The sequence below is a fragment of the Zootoca vivipara genome, chromosome Z (genome assembly GCF_963506605.1).
Source record: "Zootoca vivipara chromosome Z, rZooViv1.1, whole genome shotgun sequence".
In the NCBI taxonomy this organism is placed as follows: Eukaryota; Metazoa; Chordata; class Lepidosauria; order Squamata; family Lacertidae; genus Zootoca; species Zootoca vivipara.
This window is the reverse complement of record NC_083294.1, coordinates 15,871,019-15,897,919: the sequence shown is the minus strand read 5'-3', so window position 1 is coordinate 15,897,919 and position 26,901 is coordinate 15,871,019. Positions and strand designations below refer to the sequence as shown.

Genomic DNA, 26,901 nt, shown 5'->3' with positions numbered 1-26,901 from the left:
CAAGGCTCTCCTGAACCCTGAGGTTCTGGGCTGCCTACTCTTTCCTTTTCCTAACAGGGTAGGAGCCGAAGTGGATGCAATTTGAAAAGCAGGGCTTTCTCCAGCAGGTGGCAGCATTAAGGAATGCAGTTTTACGAACGGCCCCTCCTGTAGTTTAATTCTTTTTTTGCAGCGTTGAAATCGATACCCATCATAATGCGGTAATAACAAGGCATTCAAGAGAGGAGTTGGTGTGTATATATACAGAATAGTAGGGCTTTTTGCTGAAAGCAAATTAACGATCCCTCTATTCATTCACCTTACAATAGCCTGCCTTCCCTTGATATAAACACCAAGAGGGTGATTGTTCATTTTGTTAAAGATAAGCTAGAAAAACATGGTCCCAGGACAGGTTTAGCCAGGATTCAAAACAGTCACCAGCAGCTGCTGTGTGTGAAGCGGCAAGCACCATCCAGAAGGGGAGGGGCAGAAGTTAGATTGTGATCTATTGAGAGATGAGCAGATAACCTCCAGTCTGTTCAGCTGTTGAGCTGTGCATGCAGAAGTCCCAGGTTCAACTCTTAGAGCTCTCCCAGGTAGGTCTGGAAGAACCCTCCCTGGTTTAACACCCCCCCCCCAAAAAAAGCCATTGCCATTCAGTGCAGACAATACTGAGTTAGATGGACTAATATTCTGAATCGGTATCAGATGGCTTTCTATGTTCCTATTCAATTCAGCCTTTGGTTCAGAAACATGAGGACTAAAATCTTATTTTATTTTCTAAGTACAGTGGTACCTCGGGTTACAGACGCTTCAGGTTACAGACTCTGCTAACCCAGAAATAGTACCTCGGGTTAAGAACTTTGCTTCAGGATGAGAACAGAAATCGTGCGGCGGTGGCAGGAGGCTCCGTTAGCTAAAGTGGTATCTCAGGTTAAGAACAGTTTCAGGTTAAGAACGGACCTCCAGAATGAATTAAGTTCTTAACCAGAGGCACCACTGTACTGTAGCTCAGTGCTGCAGCTTAGCTTTTGCATACAAAAGGTTCCAGGTTCAATCTTCACTTAAATGTATTAGGTGGGGACAGGGTGGTGGTGGATTAATTTTAGTGGAAATCTACCTAATTTGTTTTATATGTTCAGTGGCAGAGCATCTGGACTGGATGCAGAAGGTACGAGGTTCAATCTTCTTCCTGCTTTTAAAGAGCAGGTGTGAAAATGTCCACTTGCTGCTGTTATGACAACTAGTTCAGCACTGTTGACACTGACTGGCAGCGACTCTCTGCAGTTTCAGGCAGGGATCAATCATTCCCAGTCTTATTTGGAGATGTTGTCAGGGATTGAACCTGAGACTTTATGTACACCAAACAGAAAGTCCTTATGGTTCAGATTTAAAGGCTGCTTTAAACAGGAGCACAGAAAGCTGCCTTACACAAAGTTGGACCATTTCCCTATCTAGCTTAATATTACCTACACTGAATGGCAGCGGCTCTCCAGGCTTTCAGAGAGGGTTCATTCCCAGCCCCACCTGGAAATGCTTTGGGCGCAGAACCTGGGGCTCCTGCGTGAGCTATGCAAATGGGTGATAACCCAAACTGACCAGGGTTTGGGGGGCACCCCTGTGAAGAAGCAAATGTGAACTTTGCATGACAAGCCTCTCAGCTGTGCCCCTCCCTCTTCTTTTGTTGGGCTGGAGAAGAGGTACACGTGATAGCTTCCCACCCCTATATCAGAGCCTGCTATCAGAGCAGCTGGAGGAGTCCTTCGCTGAATGGCTGAGCTGCGTTTATCCTGAAGTAATCAGGGATGTGGTTCTTCTGATAGGAAAGTTGCTGTCGTCCCTACTCTCAATCCATTCTCGTGGTAAGTCTGTTATTGGCTGTGATCCACTTGCTTCCCCACCCCCCACCCCTCAGTCTTGGAATGCAACTTTTGTCTGGGAGCCAAGCACGAGGGATGCTTTCTCTGCTCCACAATGTCACATCAGGAATTCATTTGCAAAACAAATTAGCATTCCATTCCAAGCCGGAAGCAAGGCAGTGTTTTCCAAAATGCTGCAATCTTGCAAACACCCCACCCTCAGTTTTATAACTGCCTTTTGTTTACCAGGGGCCACCCCCTATTTTCTGACTCCTCTCTCTTTTAGAGAGAGAATTTTTTCTTTATGCGTGTGTGAATTGTAAAGCTTCAGTGTTCTAGTTTACACCTTGGGGCCTCTGGAAGTTCAATCTGGGGCTGGCAGTGGAGCTTTCCATTGTTGAACAACTGCCAAGTTCCCTGGGCTAGTTAGATGTTGCCCTGTTTACCTCTGGAACCACCTGCTGCTGTTGCTTGCCTCTTCCATCTCTTGGTCTGAGTGAAGGGAAAGGACTAAACATGTTGTCTATCTGTGCTTAGGCAAGTGGGATACGTTAAATGCACGTGTTAAAGGTTTTACAGCTTATATTTCCACACTTTCCTTTGCTGCATGCTTGGCCATGTTAAACCTCTGCTGGGGTTCTCTCACCAAAGAGCACCTGCCCCAAACTTGGAACTTGGCCTTCCAATGGCTTTTTTCCCCAATGGGTTGGTGTGGGCTTTAAATGAGGAGGGGGAGGACCATGGATGTTACCTTGAGCTCCTTGGAGGAACAGGTGGGATGTCCATGCATGCAATCAAGGAAGCTGGCTAGGTGTGAAAAGCAGAGAGCACTCCTGCCCCTTTAACACCTGGGCAGAAGAGGACTTTTTTTTCAGTAGGTGGAAAACCACACTTGCTGTAAGGTTTTCCTCTGCATACCTGTTAAAGGGGCAGGAGCTCTCTCAGCTGTTGGCTGCTAACCTACCACCAGCAGAACTGTAACTTTTAAGAACCGAGGTCTAAGCTTGTCTTTTTCTTTCCCTCAATCCATATTCCCCCTTTCTTTATGTGTTATTTCCTTTTGGGATTGGCTGACTATATGGCAGAACATGTAAGGATTGTATTGCCTGTTGGGTTCTTGCACTAAGTGGTACTTGGGCCCTACGGGTCAGGACCGGTAGACTGGAAAGCAGGCCAGTCAGAGCCATTGAGAAGCAGAGTGGCTCCCTGATTGGTTGTAATTAAGGAGGCTGGCCAGTGCTGGCTGACAGAAGTTGATGGGGCAAAATGTTTCCCAGCCCTACCTGGAGATACCACTGGAGACTGAAGCAGGGGCATTCTGCAAGCAAGGCAGGTGCTCTAGTGCAGAGCTGTGCACTTCCCCTTAAAAACATAAAGTGAAATTCTAGTCCCCGTGGTTCTGAATAAAAAGCTGAATCAGCACAGGAAGCTGAGTCAGATGGTTGGGTTCATCTAGCTCAGTATTGTCTACACTGACTGGCAGCGGCTGTCTGGGGTTTTAGGCAGATTTCTGGAACTATCTGGCAATGCCGGGGATTGAATCATGGACTTTCTGCTTGTGAGGCAGATACTATATACCACAGAGCTATGGTGCTTTCCCATAAAATCATATTGTTGCCTGTTCCAGATCTCTGAACAGTAAGAGACTCTGGGGGTGCCACTGTAATGAGGACTTGAATCTTATTTTCATGGGAAGGGCCATAGCTCAGTGGCAGATAATGTGTTTTGCATGCAGAAGGACCCAGGCTTAGAAGATACAGTACTATTGCCTTATATCCCGGTGAGCAGCTGGCTGTAACTATAGGCCAGGTGTGGGAAGCAACAGATCTAGGAGAGTGAAACCAGTGTATTGGGCGCTGAAATTTGAGACCCCAAGGTGTGCCACTGGTGTGGGGACCCATGCCTGCTGGGGCTGATGGGAATCGTGGTCTAGCAACGTATTTTGGGCCAGAGGTTCTCCATACCTTATATGCAGATTTATTTAAGGAACTTCCGTGTTGGCTGACTTTCTGGGAATCCTTTGCAAGCTGTTCCATGATAAGCCCTGTCAGTTAAAGAGCCCCCTAACCACAGCCACGAAACCCCAATGCATTGCAGAGGATTTTCAGGCAGGACAGGACAAGTTGTGACCCTCCAGGTGTCTTTGGACTCAAACTCCCATCATTCCTGGGCTGCTTGCCATGCTGGCTGGGGCGCTTGGGAGTTGGGGTCCAATGAATATGTGGTGGGCCACCCCTGACCCCGGGAGAGGCATTCCCCACCCCCTCTTTTAAATCAGCAGTATCTCTTGCATGAAGGGGAGTGGGGGTGCTCCTTCTTAGAAAAGGGACGGGGAGCATGGAGTCCCATCCACTTCTTAAGGTCTGAATGTTTCTTAGCTCTGTTAGAAGGCACATCTTGGGGATGCTAACCTGATGTTGCTCCCTCTGTGTGGGCATGATGTCATTGTCCAATGCCCTCCATGCCCATGGCAGTTACAGATTTCAGAGAAAGGAGACTGGTGTTAGGCATGCCTGCAACCACGGTCTAGCCAGAATTTCACGCATCTCTGTGATTAACCTGGAGTTCCTCAAAAAAAACAATGTTCCTAAGAACATCACTGTTTGCAAGCAACATGTTCATACCCTCCAACATTTCTCTGATGAAAATAGGGACGTCCTATTTCATTTTAAAAAAAAATAATTTTACTATTTATACTCCACGCATCTGACTGTGTTCCCAGTCGGGGCGGCTTTCAACATATATAAAAACATAATAAAACATTAAACTTTTTTTTTTTAAAAAAAACCTTCCCTATACAATGACTGGGAGGGTCAGATAACTCCATACCCTCCAACATTTCTTCGATGAAAATAGGGACATCCTAAGGAAAAGCGGGACATTCTAGGATCAAATCAGAAACTGGGACAGCTTCTGTAAATCTGGGGTATCCCTGGGAAAAGGACACTTGGAAGGTCTGTATGGTATAGAACTGCCATGCTTCTAAATCTTGCCCAATCCCCTGACACTTAAAGGAGGTGGTGGTTAATCTTTAACCTGTGTGGTTTGTTTCCCCTAAGCAGTGATTCACTGGTCTCTTTTCCTGATTGCCAATTGCCAGTCTATTTCTGGGCCCGATTCAAGGTGTTCCCATTTGTGTTTAAAGCCCTAAACAACTTGGGCTGCAAAGATCTGAGAGTTCTCCTCCACCACCACCCTCTTGGGTGTTAAGATCAGCAGAGGGGGTCCTCTTGGTAGTTCCACTGCCCTCAGGCATTCAGGCAGGGCTGGTCCTAGGGCTTTTTGCACCCTAGGCAAAATCACCTCCTGGCGCCCCTGCGTCCCCTCCATAGGTGAGAGGAGCGCAAACCAAAAGGAGGGCTCAGCGCCCTCCCCCCTATGGAGGGCATGCTGTGAGCTCCTCAGTGGCGGCGGCGGCAGCGCCCATAGCTGAAGGCTTCAGCTACAGGCGCTGCCGCTGCCGCCGCCACTGCTCACTCATTGCAGCTGCTGAGGAGCTCACAGCATCCCCTCCATAGGCGGGAGGGCACTGAGCTCTCCTTTTGGCTCGCGCTCCATAGGACCTCCATAGGCGGGAGGAGCGCGAGCGCACGCCGTGGGAGGGCGGCGGTGGCGTGGGGGGTTTTGCGGGGTTTTGCGCTCCCTCCATTTACGCGCTCTAGGCAACTGCTTAGTTTGCCTAAATGGACCCACCGGCCCTGCATTCAGGATGGTGGCAGCCCCAGAGAGGAACCTGTTTGTGGCAGCACCTAAGTTGTGGAACTTCGTTCCCACAGAGGTACATCTGGCACCTTCACTGGACAATGTTCATCATATGTCAAAGACACCCATCTTTGCTCTAACCTTGGACACCTAAGAACATGAGAAGAGCTCTGCTGGATGAAGCCAATGGCCCATCTAGTCCAGCATCCTGTCCTCATAGTGACCAACCAAATGCCCATTATGGGACGTCCCCAAGCAAGACCTGAGTGCAGCTGTTGTTCCCCATTGTCTAGTATACAGAGGTAGACTGTCTTTGAGCATGGAAGTTCTGCTATCACAATAGACTTCCATATGAGCAGCCTTGCTAGATCAGGCCAATGGCCCATCTAGTCCAGCATCCAGTTCTCACAGCGGCTAGTGAGATGCCCCAATGAGAAACCTGCAGGCAGGATCAGAGCACAATAGCCCTATCTCGGCTCCTGTGTTATGAATAGCAACTGCTATTCATAAGCATTCCTGCCTCTGATCGTGGAAGCAGAGCATAGCCATCCTGGCTTGTAGCCATGGCATCTGGAATACAGGTTTTTCAGGACCCACACTCTTTCTGTGATTGTAACTTGTTTTAAATGGTTTGTAATGCTGAATTTTAAATTCACCTGATGGTGAAGGGTGGGGAACAGCAGCAGCAGCAGCAACAACAACAAATAAACCAATAATGAAACTTTGTATAAATCCAAAGGGTTGCATGTTGCAATGCTGGCTGGTAGAGGCTCCATCCAAGGAGTAGATCTGGTGATTAATGTTGATCCAACCCCTTTCTTACATGATATAATCTGGCACTAGTTTTCAGACCTCAGAAGGAAAACGAGCTCCAGATCTCTGTCTCTGACTGTTTCTCTCTCTCTCCACCCCACCTCACTCTCTCAGGAAACAGCATCGATCCTTCGCTTCCCATGCAGAAAATGATGGAGAATGAAGCCTTCGTGTCTTTCATATTCTTTGGCACCCTTTTGGTCATAAAGATGTATGCTGTAGCCGTAATAACAGGGCAAGTGAGGCTACGCAAAAAGGTAGGCATGTCATTCTTTTTCTTCTTTTTTAAAGGCACTTGTGTGGTTGTAAAAGGAGTTTTTACCCTCCATGTGGCTTTTGAAAATGGCTCTCTTTAACTTTTTGGTATTTTGCAGCAAGTTGTGATCTCATTTCGTACATCTGTTTACATTTCCCCCCAAACTGGGCTTTGAACACACTTTGCAAAAAAGAAAAAGGGAAACCAGAAATGTTAAACAAGTTGTGGAATTTTTATGAGAGACTTCCCAATAGGAATTTGATGGGGTTTTTTTGAGGTGTTAAGATGAAAAAAACAGCTGATCCAACTTTCAGATTCCTCTATTTGAATATTTAAATCCTTGTTCCAGTAACCTTTAAGGTGCACCAAGGGACCAAAGGTGAGCACCTGGAGATCTTCATAAGTAATAGAGGCCAGTGCTTTGCTTCTGTGTCCTTGATTTAATTCAGTAGATTCAAAATTAGCCAGGGATCTAGTAGCAGGCATTTTAAGTAACTAATTTGCCAATATATGGTGAGGTTGACACTCCTGTAACTAATTTAGAACCAGGTCTCTTGTTTTTAATCTGATTTTTGTTCCATTGGAAGAGGATTGCCAATAATGTAGAAGCCACACAATCCGAATGTGTTTTTGTGTTCACATGACTTTACACAGAGATAAATCAGCCCCCTTGGAATGATGACCAAGGTGGAATAGTGGCGAGCAGCCTGAATAAAAGCATTGCTGAAAGCTCTTCAACATCTTAAATGGATGATCTTTCTTCTGATTGCTGTGCAAAGTTAACTCCTTCAGCCAGTTCGGTAGACAGCATCTGTGGTGTGCATTCTCCCCCCCCCCAAGAAGGAGGATTTCAATTGCCTTTACAGTTGTAGTAATGATAACATCAACAAAGGAAATTTGCAGGGGAAATAATGACTGTCTACACCATCATTCCACCTTATTAGTTGTTTTGCTATGCTTGCCCAGCATTATTATTGATGTTTGGAAGGGCACTCTTGAGTTATATAGCATTGACTGGGGATGAAGCAATATGGCCACGCTGAAACTTTTGCAGTGTTGAAAACAGGATTGTGAATAACCACCTATATACTATCCTGTGCACAGATCATAGAATTATAAAACCGTGGGGACTCCCCAAGTGTCATCTAGTCCAATCCCCAGCAATGCAGGAATCGCAGCCAAAGAAACCCTTGACCGATAGCCATCCAACCTCTGTTTAAAAACATCCAATGAAGGATTGTCCACCACCTCCCCAGGGAGTCTGTTCCACCCTCAAACAGCTCTTGCCATCAGAAAGTTCTTCCTACTGTTTACAGTGGTACCTCGGTTTACAAACACAATTGGTTCCGGAAGTCTGTACTTAACCTGAAGCGTACTTAACCTGAAGTGAACTTTCCCATTGAAAGCAATGGAAAGTGGATTAATCTGTTCCAGATGGTCCATGGAGTACTTAACCTGAAGCGTTCATAAACTGAAGCGAACTTTCCCATTGAAGGTAATGGAAAGTGGATTAATCTGTTCCAGATGGGTCCGCGGAGTACTCAACCTGAAGAAGAAGAGTTTGGATTTGATATCCCGCTTTATCACTACCCTAAGGAGTCTCAAAGTGGCTAACAATCTCCTTTCCCTTCCTCCCCCACAACAGACACCCTGTGAGGTGGGTGGGGCTGAGAGACTTCAGAGAAGTGTGACTAGCCCAAGGTCACCCAGCAGCTGCATGTGGAGGAGCGGAGATCTGAACCCGGTTCCCCAGATTATGAGTCCACCGCTCTTAACCATTACACCACACTGGCTCTCTACACCACAACCTGAAGCGTACTTAACCCGAGGTATGACTGTAATTGGTTCCGGAAGTCCGTACTTAACCTGAAGCGTACTTAACCTGAAGCGAACTTTCCCATTGAAAGTAATGGAAAGTGGATTAATCCGTTCCAGACGCGTCCGTTGAGTACTTAAACTGAAAATACTCAAACTGAGGCATACTTAAACCAAGGTATGACTGTAGTTGGAATTGCCTTTCTCATCATTTGAATCTATTGGTTCAGGTCCTGCCCTCTGCACCAGAAAAAAAGCTTCAACCATTTTCCATGTGGCAGCCTTTCAGATACAGTGGTACCTCGTGTTACGTACCATCCCCCTTACGAATGCTGCGGGTTACATGCTCTGCTAACCTGGAAGTAGATGCCCCTTGTTGTGACCTTTGCCCCGGGATGCGAGCGGAAGTCATGCTCTGGCAGCGCGGCGGCAGCGGGAGGCGCCATTAGAGAAAGCGCACCTCATGTAATACGAGCGGTTTCCTGTTATGAATGGACCTCCAGAATGGATTAAGTACATAACATGAGGTACCACTGTATTTGAAGATAGCTATTGGGTCACCTCTCAGTCTTCTCTTCTCCAGGTTAAACATACCCAACTTCCTCAATGTTCCTTGAAAGGCTTAGTTTCCAGACATTTTATCATCTTGGTCGCCCTCCTCTGCCTCATCTCCCAGCTTGTCAATATCATTCTGAAATTGTGCTGCCCAGAACTGGGCACAGGATTCCAGTGGGAGCAGGGGAGCTGACCAAAGCAGAATAGAGCAGTACTATTACTTTCCTTGATCTGGGTACTAGACTTCTGTTGATGCAACCTAGAATTGTTGCTGCTCCTTCACACTGCAGTATGTCTCCCTCTATATCAGTTGCTGGAAACCACAGTAGGGGAGAGTGAACCTCGTGCTCAGGTCCTGCTTATAGGTTTCCCATAAAAAGGTAAAGGGACCCCTGAACATTAGCTCCAGTCGTGACCGACTCTGGGGTTGCGGCGCTCATCTCGCATTATTGGCCGAGGGAGCCGGCGTACAGCCTCCAGGTCATGTGGCCAGCAGGACAAAGCCGCTTCTGGCAAACCAGAGCAGCACACAGAAACACCATTTACCTTCCCGCTGTAGTGGTACCTATTTATCCACTTGCACTTTGACATGCTTTCGAACTGCTAGGTTGGCAGGAGCTGGGAGCGAGCAGCAGGAGCTCACCCCGTCGCAGGGATTTGAACCGCTGACCTTCTGATCAGCAAGCCCTAGGCTCTGTGGTTTAACCCACAGTGCCACCCACGTCATGCTAGGTTTCCCATAATGCACATCTTTTTGGCCACTGAGAGAGCAGATGGCTGGACTAGATGGGCTACTAGCCTGATCCAGCCTTTTGTTTTTATGTTCTTAGAGGGACTTCTGCTTAGCGGAAGTTTGTGTGATGTTTTAAAAAATGAGTTGTTTTTAAAAGAAAAAGAAAAAAAGCTGTAGTTTCTTTCCTGTTCCCTAAAGGGAAGGAATGCCTTGTTAAGTACTTCTTGGAAATCTAGCTTTCACTTCTTGTTTTTTGGGGGGGAGCGGGAGCTTGACTGCTGTGTTATGTAGTTATAGGTGGTTGTCTGGGATGCAATCAAACAAACCAGAACACAGCTGGTCACTTTTTGTACCCACTCCAGATGGTGCACAAACCTGCACTATGTGTTGGGGGAGGGGTGCATGGCCCCTGCCCACTTCCCAAATTACAAAGCAAATAGGGGGATTTTGTGGAGGTTTCTGCGTGTCGAAGTTGGATCGAGCCATTAACTAGGCATGGTGGCACCCTAAGTTCCCAAGTTGTTTTGTAGAGCTGGGGGATAAAACAAATGTTCCATTTTTATGTGATGTCTGAATTTTAGTTTTTAGTTTTCAGTATAACAAAACCAAGCTAACTAGGGAAAGCTAACTGAGCTCAACCAGGGTAGGAGTAGTGAAGCAGAAAGCTGCTTAATGAATGGCTCTAGATTTTAATCACAATAAACTATTTTCCAGGGAATAATAATAATACTTTATTATTTGTACCCCAGCCACTCTGGGCGGCTTCCAACAAAGATTTCAAATACATTAAAATGTCTCACATTAAAATCTTCCCTGAACAGGGCTGCCTTCAGATGTCTTCTAAATGTTAGGTAGTTATTTATCTCTTTGACACCTGATGGGAGGGCGTTCCACAGGGCGGGTGCCACTACCGAGAACGCCCTCTGCCAGGTTCCCTGTAGCTTTGCTTCTCGCAGTGAGGAAACCACCAGAAGGCCCTCGGTGCTGGACCACAGTGTCCGGGCGGAATGATGGGGGTGGAGACGCTCCTTCAGGTATACTGGGCTAATGATTTGGTGGAAGGATTAAAAACTATTCCTTCCCCCATGTGGATTATGCTGGGGGGGCAAGGTTCACCCCAACACCCCTTTCCCTATGCAAGTAAATGGAGAGATCTGTTTTCCAGGGAGAGGAGGCAGAGTTCCCACAAAAAATCCACTGTGGAGGGTGGGCAGAAGCCCACCCTACCAACAATCCTTGGGGTAACAGGGACGTATCTGAGGAGCAGGTGACATTCCCCAGTCTTTCCTGACAATCTTTCCCATCTCCTATTACTGTATTCCTATTGCATCCGCTCCAAGACAATACAGTATTCATTGTGGGGGAACCATAAATCTGTATTCCTTTTGGATGGGTGCTGAAGAGAGTGGTGTGTGTTTGCATATACTGTACAAGTCTCTGAAAATTGTGTGTGAGTTGGTGAGTTGAACCTAGGCTACTGTAGAAAGTCTGTCTCTGCACCCACTTTCCCCTCTGTCCAGGCCCACCAAAGGTATACAGCCCACTGAAGATTGCCCAGGAGGGAATGTGACCTTCAGGCTGCAAAACGTCACCCACCGGAGAGAAAGGGAAGTTTAACCTTCAGGGATTGTGGTCAATGCTAGTTCTACTTACAGTAGACCCATTGAAGTTAATGGCCATGACTAACTTAGATCTCTTAATTTCAGTGAGTCCGTTCTCAGTAGACTCTTAGTTTGATATCTGTACACTCCCTCCAGGTTTCAAGCGCTTTCCTGAAATGTTAAAAGTGATGCAAATTACCCATCAATAGTTCTCAGTATAATTCATTTTTAGAAGAAAAAAATTCCAAAGAGTTGCAAAACAACTCCTTCAGGGATTTGAAGGGGGATCTGGACAATTGTCAACCAGGGTTAGCCAATGGCCTTCAGGCTTTCAAAAATCATCATAGTCATCATTCTTTTAAAATAACTTTGTCTGGGAAAGGAATTGAGATGCTTGTATTCAAAATAGTGAGCTGGCTTCAAATGGACACTTGTTGTTTCCAAACAGGGTCTGTACATTCACCGTTTTCCAAAACAGATGGTTGCAACATCAAGGGCTAGGTGCTGGATCTTTTCAGAAATTGGAAGTGATCCGATGCCAAAACCTCTGCAGTTGTGATGCTAGCAATGGCTGGGACTTTAAATGAAAAGGCAACCAGAAATAATTATCTAATCAAATTAGATTTCAAATTGAGAAACCCCAAATGGTGACTGTACCTGGAATACCAAAACAGGATTTTACTGCAGTTTCATGCTGTGGACTTATTGGAGGTGGTGGTTGTTTTAATATTCTTTTGGAATGTTTTAAAGAGCATGACTTATGGAACTCCTTTCACAACCTGGATTTTATTCATAAGAGACAGTCACTTTGCAATAAGTGGTGCAACAAACCTGAGACAGTTGTGGGAAATTACCAGGCGCAGACACAGCCATGCAGCCAGTGACGTTGGGTGGAATGTTCGACTAAATCTCCCAAAATGCTGATAAAAGCCTGTTGGGATGGGAAGAAGCAGTCTTCTCTTTTTATTATATACTCTCTGTAAAGCTCATAATCTCCTGGAGTGGGGAAAATACTCCAAAACATCCGTCTTTGAACACAGTCTGAAGACATCTCACATCTTCTGTCTCTGAGGCTGAGTTACAAAATGAACAGAATTGAGGACTAAAGTTTTGAGCTGGTTGGGGTTGCATATTTAGTTGCTTCCCCCTCCCACACACACACAGCCCCAGAGTTGTAGAAAGCTTGCAAGCCAACCCAGCCTTTCCCCACATGTAGAATGCTAGAAAATAAGTCAGAGGCACCATCTCTTGCTGCACTGGACCTGAATGCATAAACTGGATTTAGCCGAATTGTAAAACCAGCCAGAGGTGTTTTTCGGAAGTACGCTACTTCAACATACAAGGGGCGGTAGCAGCTTCAGAGTAGCGATGGGGGGGAATTTCAACTCTGTTCGCATTTAAATGGCAAATCTACCTAATGTGTGTTTTACAAACAGTATGGGAACCAAAATGCATCAATCCTTTGAAATCTGCACATCTCTGCATTTTTGCAGTTTCCCAGCCAGGTAATCTGTCTGAAAATGCCCACATCTGGGGAAAACATGCAGAAAAATGCATATGTTCACAAAAATAATGTGCCGAAATGTATCATATTGGGGAAAAATATAAATATATGGTGAAATAAGCTTTGCAGAAAAGAATAGTGAGATTGACACAGTTTCATGAAGGGGTGTGTGTGTGTGTGTGTTGGAGGAATTCATATTAAAATGCCAGGTTTTTAAAATGAGGGCTTTTAAAAGTAAATAAATTGCAAGCTGATATGAAGAAGTGAGTTTAAGACTGGGAAAAAGAGAAAATTGGAGAAACCAACTATGGCATATTCACCCATCCCTTGTTGTTACAATTATAATTATTAATTAAATTTATTAGTTGCTTTTTTACCATGGCGACTCAAAGAATCTTACAATATTTGAAGCAAGAAACACGTGTATAAATTCAAACTAGCATAAATTCAAAGATTGAATCAATACTTCCCATATAAAAAGAATTCTGCACACTTGGCAAACTTGCATATTGGGGGGTGGGGAGGTTCCGCCTCAGCCTCTCCCTGTTGCATGGAGATTCCCTTTCCATGCAGGAAACCAGCCTGCCTTCTCTTCTCTCCCCCATCCCTGCAATCAGAAGTTGTGCTATCTGCAGGGAACAATGCCAATCAGTGCTTCTGCTGCACTCCCTAAAGGGGTTCTGCTGGGACTAGTTTGCTTCAAGTGTAAGCATTCCACAGTCTCCACCACTTCCTCAAGGAAGCTGGTAATTAATTTGAATGTTTTAGAGCTGAGATGACACTTATGACCCGGGGCTGCTCCTGGGAGGGGCCGGACCTTGGCACTTTCATGCCTGAAGTGTGAAGCTGTAGGCATCTTTGTCAGATGTTCTGGAGCTGAGTTCATTCGCATAAAATCCTGCGAATAGGTTACAAGGCAGATTGCCAAATTGTGGTTTGGCATGCAAGAAACTAGTCCTCATGGTCTTGTAGGTCTTCCTTAGTAAACACAGGAAGCTACCAAATGCTAGGTAAAGATTATGCCTTGGCACCCTGAACAAACAGCAGCTCCTAGGGTTCTTTGGAAGCAGAGAAGTCATGCTTTAAATGTATGGGTTTGTTGGAGCCTCATCTACACCATTCATTTAAAGCAGTATCATATTATGCAGGGCCGTCTCAAGGATATCCAGCGCCATGGTTCAAAGATCCCTCCACCCCCATTTCACCTTTCTACAGCGGGGAAGAGGCAGAGGCTCCGGGGCTGCAAGGGTTTGGCAAAGCGTGCGTGCGTCGTGGTGGGCCTTGGCGCTTCGGCAGCTCCCGCTGCCATGCCCTGAGGGCCCCTTCACTGAGGGGGAGGTGGGAAAGGCAAGAGGCAGCCCTCCGGGAGGGCAGCGCTCCAACGGAACGGAGGCTCCGGGCGCCGCTCGGCATGGCGGAGGTGAGCGAGGGTGGCGAGCTGATGCGGGGAGGCGCTGCATCCGGCCTCCGCCTCTTCCGTGGCGCCCTCCGGCCCCCTCCAGAACTTGGCGCCATGGTTCCCCATGCCACTAGCCTCTATGGTTAAGATGCCCCTGATATTATGTTAAACAGCCATGGTGTCCCCCAAAAGAAACCTGGGAACTGCAGTTTTTTAATGGTCTTAAAAATTGTTAGGAGACCTCTATTTCCCCTCCCAGGATTTCTGCATCAATCTCTCTTCCCAGGGAACTTTGATAATTGTAGGGGAATAGGGGTCTCCTGACAACTCATGGAATTGTAGTGTCGGAAGAGACACTAAAGGTCATCTAATGCAGAAAACTCAACTAGAGCATCCATTATTATTATTATTATTTATTATTTATACCCCGCCCATCTGGCTGGGTTTCCCCCACCACTCTGGGTGGCTTCCAGCAAATACCAAAGTACATTAAAATATCACAGATTAAAAACTTCCCTAAACAGGGCTGCCTTTAGGTGTTTTCTAAATGCCAGGTAGTTGTTTATCTCCTTGACCTCCAATGGGAGGGCGTTCCACAGGGCGGGTGCCACTACCGAAAAGGCCCTCTGCCATGACAGATAGCCATCCAACCTCTGCTTTAAAATCTCCAGGGAAGGGGAGTCCTCACGTCTTGTGAGAGTCTGTTCCACTGTCGAGCAGCTCTTACTGCCAGAAAGTTCTTCCTGATGTTTAGTCAGAATCTCCTTTCTGAAACCAAGCCATTGGTTTGGATCCTACCCGCCAGAACAGGAGAATACAAGCTTGCTCCATCTTTTGTGGAACAGCCATTCAGACACTTGAAGATGGCTATCATATTTCCTCTCAACACCCTTAACAGTTCCCAGGATTCCTTAGGCAGTGAAGCAAGATTCTAGTTCATGTGGCTGTGAAAAAAGGGCTAGATTAAACAAGAGCCTAGGGAGCTGCCTTATGCCAAGGCAAACATGTTCCATCTAGCTCAGTATTGTCCACATTGGCTGGCAGCAACTGGCTGGGGTATCAGGTGTCTCTCCCAGCCCTACATGGTGATGCCACTTGGGATTGAACCTAGGACCTTCTGCATGCAATGCAGATGCTCTACCACTGAGCTGTGCCTCCTCCCCACAATTTGTGACATGAGCTCCTGGTTGGCTTGTGCAGGGCCCCTTTTCTCCTGTGTGAACCTTAAGAGTTTTGCAGATCCAGCAACCCTCCTTTGTGCCAAAGGCTACCCAGGCCACCCCAGTTCCAGCCCAAAGACAGGATCCGCCCAAAGGGTTTTTGTTGCTCCAGGAAGCATGTGGTCTGTGGCCAGTGTGCATGGAGGAAATAGCAAAGTAAAACAGAACCTTGCTCACCTTGGGGAAAGGCTCAGTGTAGCCAGAGATTATTCTAACAGGTGGGCTTCACTCTTAATGGCTCCTCCATCGGAAAATGTATTTATTTATTTCCTAAAATGTATACCCTGCTTGATTGTAAAGCAAAACACAGTAACCTTAAAGCTTTTTACAAAATAGACCAAGCCATAAGAAAAACTAATTTAAGACTTTTGAAAACTTAAAATAACAACAAACCAAAATCAGGTTGAAATTTGCATCAGCTTTCGATGGTTTGTCTAAACAAAGCAAGTACAGATTCAGATAGGTAGCCATGTTGGCCTGATGCAATCAAAATAAATACAAATAATAATTAAATTAATTTAAAAATTGTCCAGTAGTACCTTAGTAACCAACTCTAAGTACAGAAACAAAAACAAGTTGCTGTCTGACATCAATAGGCAGGGAGTTCCAAAGTTTAAAGACAGGTATGCCATGGTACCTGTTCCTTAGATCAAAGCGGCTGAGTGGATGGATTTGGGGTAAGGTAATATTGCAGGTGAACTGGCCCCAAGTTGTTAAGGGCTTTATTTACTGATAGTAACACCTTGACCTTGGCACAAGCGTGATATGCCAACAGTGCCTCGCTTCTTTCAGCAATTGTGCTTTTAGCAAAACTGCTTACAATGCGGGGAGATGCAGGGAGAAAGTTCCTTTTATGAGCCTGTCGTGAACTACCCGTATATACTCTAGGATAAGCCGACCCAAATATAAGCCGAGGCACCTAATTTTACCACAAAAAACTGGGAAGGCTTATTGACTCGAGTATAAGCCTAGGGTGAGAAATGCAGCCCGACTGCTGCACAATATCTTTGTCATCAACAGGACAGGAAAATGGCAATACACCACAGGTGCTACTAAGATCGTGAGAAGACTCACTAGAATTAAATGTTTTGGTTCTTACTAAGAGAAGCAGGTGATACTCCTAGACAACATGGAGTATCATCTTATGTTTTAAGGTTTGTTTTATGAATCAATTTACACAATTTCCCGTATTGTTGTAAATGCATTCCATGATTATGGAGCTTTCTCACTCTCTGGGCTTTTGCCTAGGCTAGAATGCCACGCTGGCCAAGGTGGTCCTGATTACAGTATTTGTGTTTGATGACCAACAGCAAGCCAAGGCACTAGAATGTGCCACATCTGTCATTGAGGTGGCTGAGAGAAACAATTTTGCAGTCAGATTGAATGTGGAAAGGAGAGAGAGAGAAAAAAAATTGGTGCTAGTTTTGAACTTGTTGGAAAAGTTTGCTAAGTTGCTGCTGAGCAGAAACTTCTGCATAGGATACTACATGGTGGACTGTTGCTGTTTTAAAGCTAGTATGTATCTGGGTACATGCTTGCTTCCTGTCTGCTCAACCTCCAAATTTATACACAACCAACTTTCAGTAGTGTTGTCTTATAATGAAACTTGTAATATAAGAATAGTCCTGGAACCTGCTATATACTGTATCAGAGAAGTGTGTGGCACTGTAGCATGTAACACAATTATTTCTCAGAAGTTGCAAGAAGAGTGTAAAACAAATCAGTTCATTCATTGTTACTGTACCACAAAAATGTGACGCCGTTCAAATAATGACATTGAAGATGCATCTGATTAAAGTGGTGGATTCTAGTCAATGAATGCTTGTGTCATAACCATTATTTAGCATTTAAGGAGCTGCAAAATTATTTTAAAGTCAAAGCAGACTACAATAATCACCTGTGGCTGATTTGAATTCAAGGCTTTTGTCAGACACATCTTCCTTAAAACCCACTCATTCTTATAATACCTCTCAGATTACTTTGTTCTTCCACCAGTGCTGGTTTAATAATGAACTCAGGCCTGGAGTTTCAAAGGGAAAAGTAACGTGGGGGAGCGAAGCTAACCTCGCTTCAACCCCCCCACTCCACCCTGCCAACCTCTTTCTTTAAATCCCTTCCATCCCACTTCACACACAAAACAAGCCTGGACTCCATGTTTTCTGCCAGTTGCATCACCACTCTCACCCCCAAACTGCCTCCTCCGAATCCCTTCCATGGGGGTGATCAAGAGGCAAGGTCGAAACAAGCAGAGACCTCCACCCCCTGAAAAAAAGAGAGGTCCCCAGCACCCAAGGGCTGAAAGCAATTGGAAAATGAGGAATGCTCTTGCAAAAAAAGTTTCTCTTGTGTCTATTTCACTGAGTGACAGATGCCTAGACAGAGTTCTCTTTGTTCCAAAAAAACCAGGAACTCGCAACCCCCCCCCCCCAATAGCACGCGTTACCCCGGCTTTGCTCGAAACAAATCCACCCCCTTCCTTCAAAACTGTCATTTTACAAGCACTTGAAATTAGGTTAGAAACCTAAATTTGCAGAGTCGAAAACTGCCAGTGGTTTGTTGCTTTGTGTGTGTGGGGGGGGAGAGATGTGGGGAGAAGTTTGCAAAAGAGAAAATTCTCTGTTCGCCCATGAAAACTTTCCTCCACCACCACCGCCCCCCTCTCCTGCCTGCGGTTTGCCTTTGAGAAAACAGACGGTGGTTTTGTGAGAGGTGGGCGGCGGGGGTACCAGTGGCGAGAAAGGGCTCCTTTCTCCCCACTCGTCCCTCTCCAGCCACCTCTGCCACTGACAGCAAGGACAGGACCCGGGGTTCGGAGAGGAGCAGTGCAGCGCTTCTCCAAACCCCGGGTCCTGTGCCTGTCCTTGCGAGAGGCGGGCAGCGGCAGCGGGACCAGCGGTGAGAAAGGGCTCCTTTCTCGCCGCTTGTCCTGCCGCTGCCGCCCGCCTCACTTGAGTATAAGCTGAGGGGGGCATTTCCAGCACAAAAAATGTGCTAGAAAAGTCGGCTTATACTATACTCAAGTATATATGATAATTAATCTTTGTCTTCCTCCAGGCATTTGCCAATCCAGAGGATGCTCTGAGGCGCGGAGGGTTGCAATACCACAGGGAAGACCCTGATGTGGAGCGATGCCGCAGGTGAGTCTTAAAAATAAAAATAAAACTCCTCTTTGCACAATTAGGAGACCATCTTTCCCTTGTACTTCAACCAATCAATTGCTGGCTCTGCTTTGCGTGGCTAACCAGTGGTGTAGATTTTGAAGCTGTTTTGCATTGTTCCTTCCCTCTTCCCATGTGATTGGGCCCCCTAGCATCACTGAGGACATATCATTGGTAACTTCATAGGCCACTCCAGAGATGTGGATAAGTTTGGGGAAATGGGAGTGTGTGGATGGACAGATCCGTGCATCCCGAGTGGAGATGGAGGTGAAAGTCACAGAATCATAGTACTGTATAATAGAATCATAGAATTGTTGGAGTTGGAAGGGGCCCAACTGGTCCTCTGGTCCAACCTCCTGCAATGCAGGAAGTTCCAACTAAACATTTAGTCACATTTAAAGTTTAGAATTCTGCCCTAGAGGCAACAGATCACATCTCAATTTCCATTAAGCACAGAAATTTTATATATCTGTAGCTATATCTACAGCATCTATCTATTTACAAACATACAAAGAATGCCAAAGAAACAATTTGCTGCTTGGCTTGACCAGGGAAAGACGCAAGTGGAACAGAACTAGTGTTCTTTTTCAGTGGGGAAACCAGTAAATTAAATTGGCCAAAGGCAGGAGCAAATCTTTAGTAATTAATGCCGAATAAAAAAACGCTTGCGCTTCTCAGAAATTGGATTTCTCATTCCTCCCAGAAAGGCTTCATTAGTTGTTGCCTTGAGGAGGGTATGGTTAATTCCTCTACTAATCTACGTGAGGTTGATCAGCAGGGTTCCCATCCAATTTGGTAGCAGTTTTTTTAAAAAAACAAAACAAAACAAAAACAAAACTTTTTGTTCTTTAAAAAAAAATAAAAAACCCAATTACCATGAAAAACACAACTGTGCCAGCACAGTGACACAGTCTTAGGTTGAAGGGAGGATAAAATATATAATGGTAAGGCTAAAACTATGCATTGTTTCAACATACAGAACTTGGGTTGGTTCTGTTCAGAGTAGACCTGCTGAAACTTGTGGACCTAAGTTAGTTGTGCCCATTAACTTAAGTGGGTTTACTCTGAGTAAGACAAGCATTGGATACAACTACCTACTGGTATATTTATACAGAGGTTATCTGGCGCTTTTTGAGCCAAAGAAAGACAGACAGAAAGAAGAAAAGAGAAGAAAGCAAACTGAGATAATATTTTAGACTATTTAGACTATTTTCAAACCTTTTTTTGGCCAGATTTATTTACTTTACTTTACTTTATTTCCATTTATATCCTACCTTTTTTCTCCAAGGATCTCAAAGTGGCATACATGGTTCTTTCCCTCCTCATTTAATCCCCACAACAACCTCGTATGGTAGGTTAGGTTAAGAGAGGCAGTGAATGGTTCAAGGTAACACCCAGTGGGGATTCGAACCCTGGTCTCCCAGATCTTAGTCTGACACTGTAACCACTGCACCACGGTGGCTTTGGTTTGAACTGTTTTGCCGTTTGACTCCTGTCTCCAGATTGGTTTTATAGGTTATAATACAATAACACCTGGTAGTAAACAGAGGTTCACTTCCACTTGGGCTTAACCTCTCAAACTTAAACAGTGAATTATTTTATTTTTATCTCACCCATCACCCTAAGGTGGTCCCACAGCAGGCTATAATAATTTAAACACGATAATAAAAAGGAATTTAAAACAATATAAAATCACAGATATAAATAAGGTGGGTCTCAAGTGTCTTGGTCCATAGACCGTGCCTGGGACTTCTTATGTTTGGAGAAAAGGCAAGTTAGAGGCAACATGATAGAAGTTTATGAAATTTTGTACAGCTTGGAGAATGTTGAGAGAGAAAATCCCCCCTCCCCTCTCTCATAACACCACAACTCTGTGGGCATACAGTGAAGCTGAATGTTGGAAGACATGAAAATTACAGCACAGAGTTAAATTATGGAACTCCCTTCTGCAGGAGGCAATGATGACCATCAACTTGGATGTTTTTGAAAAAGGATTGGACAAATGCATGGAGGAAAGTGCTTTCGAGGGCTACTAGCCAAAAGGGGTATGCTCTAATGCTTTTGAATACCAGTTGCTGGAAACCACGGGGGAAGGGGAGAGGACTCTTGTGCTCGGATCCTGCCTGCTGCCTTCCTACAGGCATCCGGTTGGCCACTGTGAGAACAGGATGCTGGACTACATGGGCCAATGGCCAGATGCAGGAGACTCTTCTTATGTTTTTGACACACAGATTAAAGTGGCCTGAAGAACCCACTTTGCCCACCTACCCCCCACAACAGACTCAAAGCACTTGATGCTTGCAGCCCTCGTAGTGTGATGGTTCAGTCAGTATCCAGACCTCTGAATCAAAATGCACTGCTGCAGGACTAGTTTGAACAGGAATCTTAATTGCCAGTGGTGTTCAGCTGGCCCTGAAATCCCCTTGAGAACATGTGACTGGCTTGTTTCAAGCACCTGCGGAAAAGTGTGAACTCCTGTTTTGTTTTGTTTCTTTTGTAAAGGAAAAGGTGAAACAGAGTTGACTGGGTAGGGAGGGCATAGCTAAGAGAGGGAAATGGTGCAAAAGAAGATTTGGGAGAGGGAGGAGCAGCTGGCCAAAGATGCAAAGGCTAATAAAATTGTGGGTTTCTAATCCTACAGCCTTATATGCTTGCAAGCTCCCCACCCTAAGAAGCCCAACAAAGAACAGGAAGGCTCGATGGCTCCATATAAATTCTTCCCCCTTAATCAAACTATGGCATTTGCAGCCACAAGACAGTGATGATGCCCATCAACACAGTTTTTTTTAAGGGTGGTGGACCCCTCGTGGAGGACACAGCTATTGGTGGCTACTAGCCGTGATGGCCATATGCCACCTGCCTCTGAATGTCAGGTTGCTGGGGAACAAAACTGGGAAGAGTGTTGCTCAAGACTTGCTTCTGGGCTTCTCATTTGGGGCATCTGGTTGGCCACCGGGAGAACAGGGTGCTGGAACTAGCCAAATCACTCATAGCTGCCAAGTTTTCCCTTTTCTCGCGAGGAAGCCTATTCAGCATAAAAGAAAATCCCTTTTAAAAAAAAGGATAACTTGGCAGCTATGCAAATCACTGGATCGTGGAGCTGGGAAGCACTGGGTCTCTTCACCCATGTTCCAATGCGCTCCTAGCCACACTGAAAATTTGCTGGCCAGCCTAGGCAGCTGTCAACCCAGGCACCAAAAAGAAGAATAAGCTTTGAGTCACCTAGGTATATCACCTGTGGGCACTTTTGACAACTGTAGCAGCTGCCTAGCACTGTTAATTTATTTCCCTCTGTGTTGAGGAGGATTAAGTGTACCTTAAATACTCCCTGCTGCAAGGCACAGGCTGTCAAGAGTTGTGTCAGCTGGCTGACATCAATGGAGATCCTTCTGCTATGGATACTGTGGAGTACTGCCTTTCTGTTTCATTGAGTGGTGATCTTCATCTGTCATGGAGAATGGAAGGGAAAGCTCTGACCAAGTGAGGAGTGGCTGATTTATTTATTTTTAAAAGCTGGTAAAAGTGCCTCTCCGGAGCTCTTGAACCTATAGTCATGAAGAGGAGAGGGTGTTTTGTGGCATAGGAAGTGCAGGAAAAGTGTTTCGGGTCTGGTGAGATTTACAGCTCTCACTGTTTGCTTTGAGTATGAGAGCTGGCTTTGGAATGTAAGCAAAGGATTTGATGGGGCCTTTCACTTCCATAATCGGCAGGATACGACATGCTCTAGGCAAGCACGCTTCTAAGGAGTGGGCAGGGCTTCAGTTTTTCAGGAGGGTAGCATGTAATTGCAAATAACCTCCTACCCCCCCCCCCAAAAAAAAGACCCTTCATCCCCTTTAGGGATGGGGAAAGAAATTAGATTCAGTTTGCATGTAACAGTAGCTCTACCAAATTTTCACTGTCTGGCGGCTAACAGATTGAGATTGAATCCTGACAAGACAGAAGTACTGTTCATGGGGGACAGGAGGCGGGCAGGTGTGGAGGACTCTCTGGTCCTGAGTGGGGTAACTGTGCCCCTGAAGGACCAGGTGCGCAGCCTGGGAGTCATTTTGGACTCAAAGCTGTCCATGGGGGTGCAGGTCAATTCTGTGTCCAGGGCAGCTGTCTATCAGCTCCATCTGGTACGCAGGCTGAGACCCTACCTGCCTGCAGACTGTCTAGCCAGAGTGGTGCATGCTCTAGTTATCTCCCGCTTGGACTACTGCAATGCGCTCTACGTGGGGCTACCTTTGAAGGTGACTCGGAAACTACAACTAATCCAGAATGCGGCAGCTAGACTGGTGACTGGGAGCAGCCGCAGAGACCACATAACACCGGTCTTGAAAGATCTACATTGGCTCCCAGTACGTTTCCAAGCACAATTCAAAGTGTTTTTGCTGACCTTTAAAGCCCTAAATGCCCTCGGTCCAGTATACCTGAAGGAGCGTCTCCACCTCCATCGTTCTGCCCAGACACTGAGGTCCAGCACCGAGGGCCTTCTGGCGGTTCCCTCATTGCGGGAAGCCAAGTTGCAGGGAACTAGGCACAGGGCCTTCTCGGTGGTGGCGCCTACCCTGTGGAACGCCCTCCCAAGAGATGTCAAAAAGGAAAACAACTACCAGACTTTTAGAAGACATCTGAAGGCAGCCCTGTTCAGGGAGGCTTTTAATGTTTAATAGATTATTGAGTTTTATTCTTCTGTTGGAAGCCGGCCAGATGGGCGGGGTATAAATAATAAATTATTATTATAAATTATTATTATTATGTCTGAAACACCACAGAATTAAAGAATTGTAGAATTGGAAAGGACCCCATAGAATAGATCATCTAATCCAGGCACCTCCAACAGGTAGAACGTGATCTACTGGTAGATCACTGGATGCCTGTGGTAGATCACTGGCTCCCCCCACAGAAGCTCAACAACTTTGGCTCCCCTAAAAGAAAGCTCAATAACTTTGAGCTTAACCCCCCCCCCAAAAAAAGTGGGGGTAGATCACTGCCAGATTTTAATTCAGAAAGTAGATTGCAACCTCTAGGGAGCTGGCCACCACTGATCTAGTCCAATGTGTGTGCAATGCAGGAATCATGCCTAAATAACCCCTGACAGATAGCCATTCAAACTCTGCTTCAAAACCTCCAGTGAAGGAGAGCCCAGCACCTTCAGGGAATCTGTTCCACGGCTGAACAAGTGTTCCTCATGAGGCTTCCAGACCCTTGAGCATCTTGGCTGTCCTCCTCTGCACACCTTCAAGCTTGACAGTCTTCTTAAACACTATAGAATCATAGAACTGAAGACCTGGAAGGGACCCAGAGGGCCATCTAGTCTAACCCTTTGTGATGCAGTAATCACAGCTAAAGAATCCTTGACATTGGCCATCTAACTTCTAAAACTCTTCAGTGATGGTATTATTATTATTATTATTATTAATTCATTACCTGCCATTCACCAACAGGTCCCAGGGAGGGTTAAAACACTTTAAGATTCAGAATTAAGACCATTTAAAACCTATTACAATTGCAGGATTGTCTATCCTTTAAAATGTACACTTCTCAAGTTTTTGCAATGCCAGTTCTCCAGCCAAATAGTGTGCATTTAAACAATGTACATACAAAGGTAAATTGTGCTAAATTGAGTTGAATCAAGGGGAAATATAAATATGGCAGAAGTATGATTTATAGGCAGCAAGTATAGGCCAAAAATTGCATGTAATAATGTTCATATTAGGAGAAGTTCACACTCCATTGCTGAGGACTTAAAAAGAAGGAAAAGAAAGTGCAAAATGAGGTGGGAATGTGGAGGGCAGCACTTAGGACTGGGAAAAAGAGAAACCAAAAGAGGAGGTGAAATTGACTGAGTTCTCTTTCCTTGAGCGGGGGAAGACGACGTCTTTTGGAGAGCCACTGCTAGTCTGGATAGACTGTACTGAACTAGAGGGGCCAATGGTCTGACTCTGTAGAAGGCAGTGTCATATGTTCTTGTTTAATCTAGCTCCCTTTTCAGAACCATGAAAATTGGACTCACTCTTACTTCATTTTTTAAGGACTCTGGGATGGAGCACTTGCTTTGCACCCAGGAACTCCCAGGTTCAAACCGCAGTAGCATCTTCAGAAAGGGCTGGGGGGAAAGACTCCCTGCCGAAACCCTGGAGAGCCCCTGCCAGCCAGTGTAGACAGTACTGAGCTTGATGGACCAAAGCCTGACTCCATATAAGGCAGTTTCTTATGGTTCCTGGACATTCATAATGTGTCTTGCATTCCTTCCTTGTCAGCCAAGAGGGAAACGACCTCCTTGGTGACCCAGGGAGAGTTTTAAGTGACTGTTTTCCTTTAATTCTGTTGGTCCATTTCATTATGGATTTCATCCCCAGGGGGCTGTGTGCTTCCTGAAAGTTGTACCCTACAACCCAAGCCAAGACATCAAAAGTTTTTTTGCTGTTGTTGACTTTTAAAATAAACGTTCTAGACCCCACCATCTTCCGCCCTCACTGCAGCCCCAGACTTGGCCCTTAATCTGCGCTGACCCTTGAAGGCAGGAAATGGTTCCATTGAGGTGTTATGGCTTGTGGCTTGACTTGTTTATGCATAATCCCATTAGCAGCCCTGGGTTGTGGCCAAGGTGTGTGCATACATAAATGCAGAAAGGCGGGGGGGGGGGGAGAAAAAGAAAGGTGGGGGCCGAAGAGCCAGGAAATGGTGCAACCACGCCATTGCCATGGCAATGATCCCATCCATGTGCGTACATCTTGCCTTAATGAGGACATGGTGATTGGAGACAGCTGCGAGGCTTGTTTCCTGCTTTCCCTGAGATTTTTTGCTGCAGCAAATGACCACAAGCTGTGTGCTGTGTGCAGTTCTGTTCACTCTCACCCCCCCCCCAAACAAGGATATTGCAGGGTTGGAAAAGGTTCAGAAAGGGGCCACCAAAATGATCAAGGGGTTGAGCAACTCCTCTGTGAGGAAAGCTTGCAGCATTCAGGGGTTTTCATCTTACATAAAATGTGAGTAAGAGGTGACACGATATAAGTTTATGAAATGATGCCTGGCCTGGAGGAAGTGGGCAGAGAGAGGGAAAAAATTCTCCTTCTCTCATCACATGAGAACCCATGGACATCCAAGGAAGCGGAATGTTGGGAGATTCGGGGCAGATAAAAGAATGTCCCTCCTAGGTAACTGTTTTAAAGTCAGCCACGTTGCTGGCTGTCAATGGCTCCTGTGGAATGCAACTGAAAGCAATGCATCTGAATCCCAGTTGCTGGAAGCCACAGGAGGGGAGAGTGCTGTTGTGCTCAGATTCTGCTTCCTGGTTTCCCACTGGAACCTCTGGTCAGCCACTGTGAGAACAGGATGCTGATCCAGCAGCCACGTCCTTAAACCCCACTCCATGGCCTCAATGGAGGCAGGAGGTTTGGGTGGGTGGGTTTGAGGGGAAAGAACTACTGAGGCAGTGCTGAAATGGGATGCAGCATAATTATATGTGCGGCAGATTTTGCTATGCTCCTCACCACCACCACCCCAAAAAAGTTTGGGGAATTGGCTCTCATCTGTTTGCAGCACTGAATCAATTTATTTGTTTTTAAATCCTCACTTGCTTCTACGGGATGCGGGTGGTGCTGTGGTCCAAACCACTGAGCCTAGGGCTTGCCGATCAACAGAAGGTCGGCGGATCAAATCCCCGCGACGGGATGAGCTCCCATTGCTCGGTCCCTGCTCCTGCCAACCTAGCAGTTCGAAAGCACATCAAAGTGCAAGTGCTGTGGCAGGAAGGTGAACAGCATTCCCATGCACTGCTCTGGTTTCGCCAGAAGCGGTTTAGTCATGCTGGCCACATGACCCAAAAAAACTGTCTGCGGAGAGGACAAATGCCAGCTCCCTTGGCCTGTAAAGTGATATGAGCTCCGCAACCCCAGAGTCATTTGCAACTGGACTTACTGTATATTCCTGCGTATAAGACTACTTTTTAACCCAGGAAATTATTATCAAAAGTCGGGGGTCATCTTATACGTTGGGTTGTATTTCTTATACGGCGAGTATATCCCAAACTCTGTATTTAAACTGGTAAAGTTGGGGGCCGTCTTATATGCCCAGTTGTCTTATATGCCGGAATATACGGTAACTGCCGGGTCCCTTTACTGTTTACCTTTACACTTGCTTCTGGGCAGAGCTAATGGGAAGCCCATAAGCAGGACCTAAGTGAGACAGCAACTCTCCCCACTTATGATTCCCAGGAACTGGCATTCAGAGTCATATTGCCTCCAACAGTGGAGGGAGACCGTAAAGACATAAACGGAACCCTGCTGGGTGCGTTCTGAATGCATTTCCCTCAATGCA

General features: G+C 45.9%; 1 protein-coding gene across 3 annotated transcripts in view; it reads left to right on the top strand.

The window, feature by feature from the left end:
- The first annotated feature begins 556 nt into the window (after window positions 1–556).
- Window positions 557–26,901, top strand: part of PTGES (prostaglandin E synthase) — a 29,204-nt gene continuing 2,859 nt past the window's right edge. The window contains exons 1-3 of one of the 3 annotated variants that reach the window (XM_060270583.1): window positions 557–575; window positions 6,468–6,610; window positions 18,491–18,573. In XM_060270583.1, coding sequence (XP_060126566.1) covers window positions 6,494–6,610; window positions 18,491–18,573 — 200 coding nt within the window. In that variant the 5' untranslated portion in view covers window positions 557–575; window positions 6,468–6,493. The other 2 variants (XM_035113056.2, XM_035113057.2) reach the window with 2 other exon arrangements.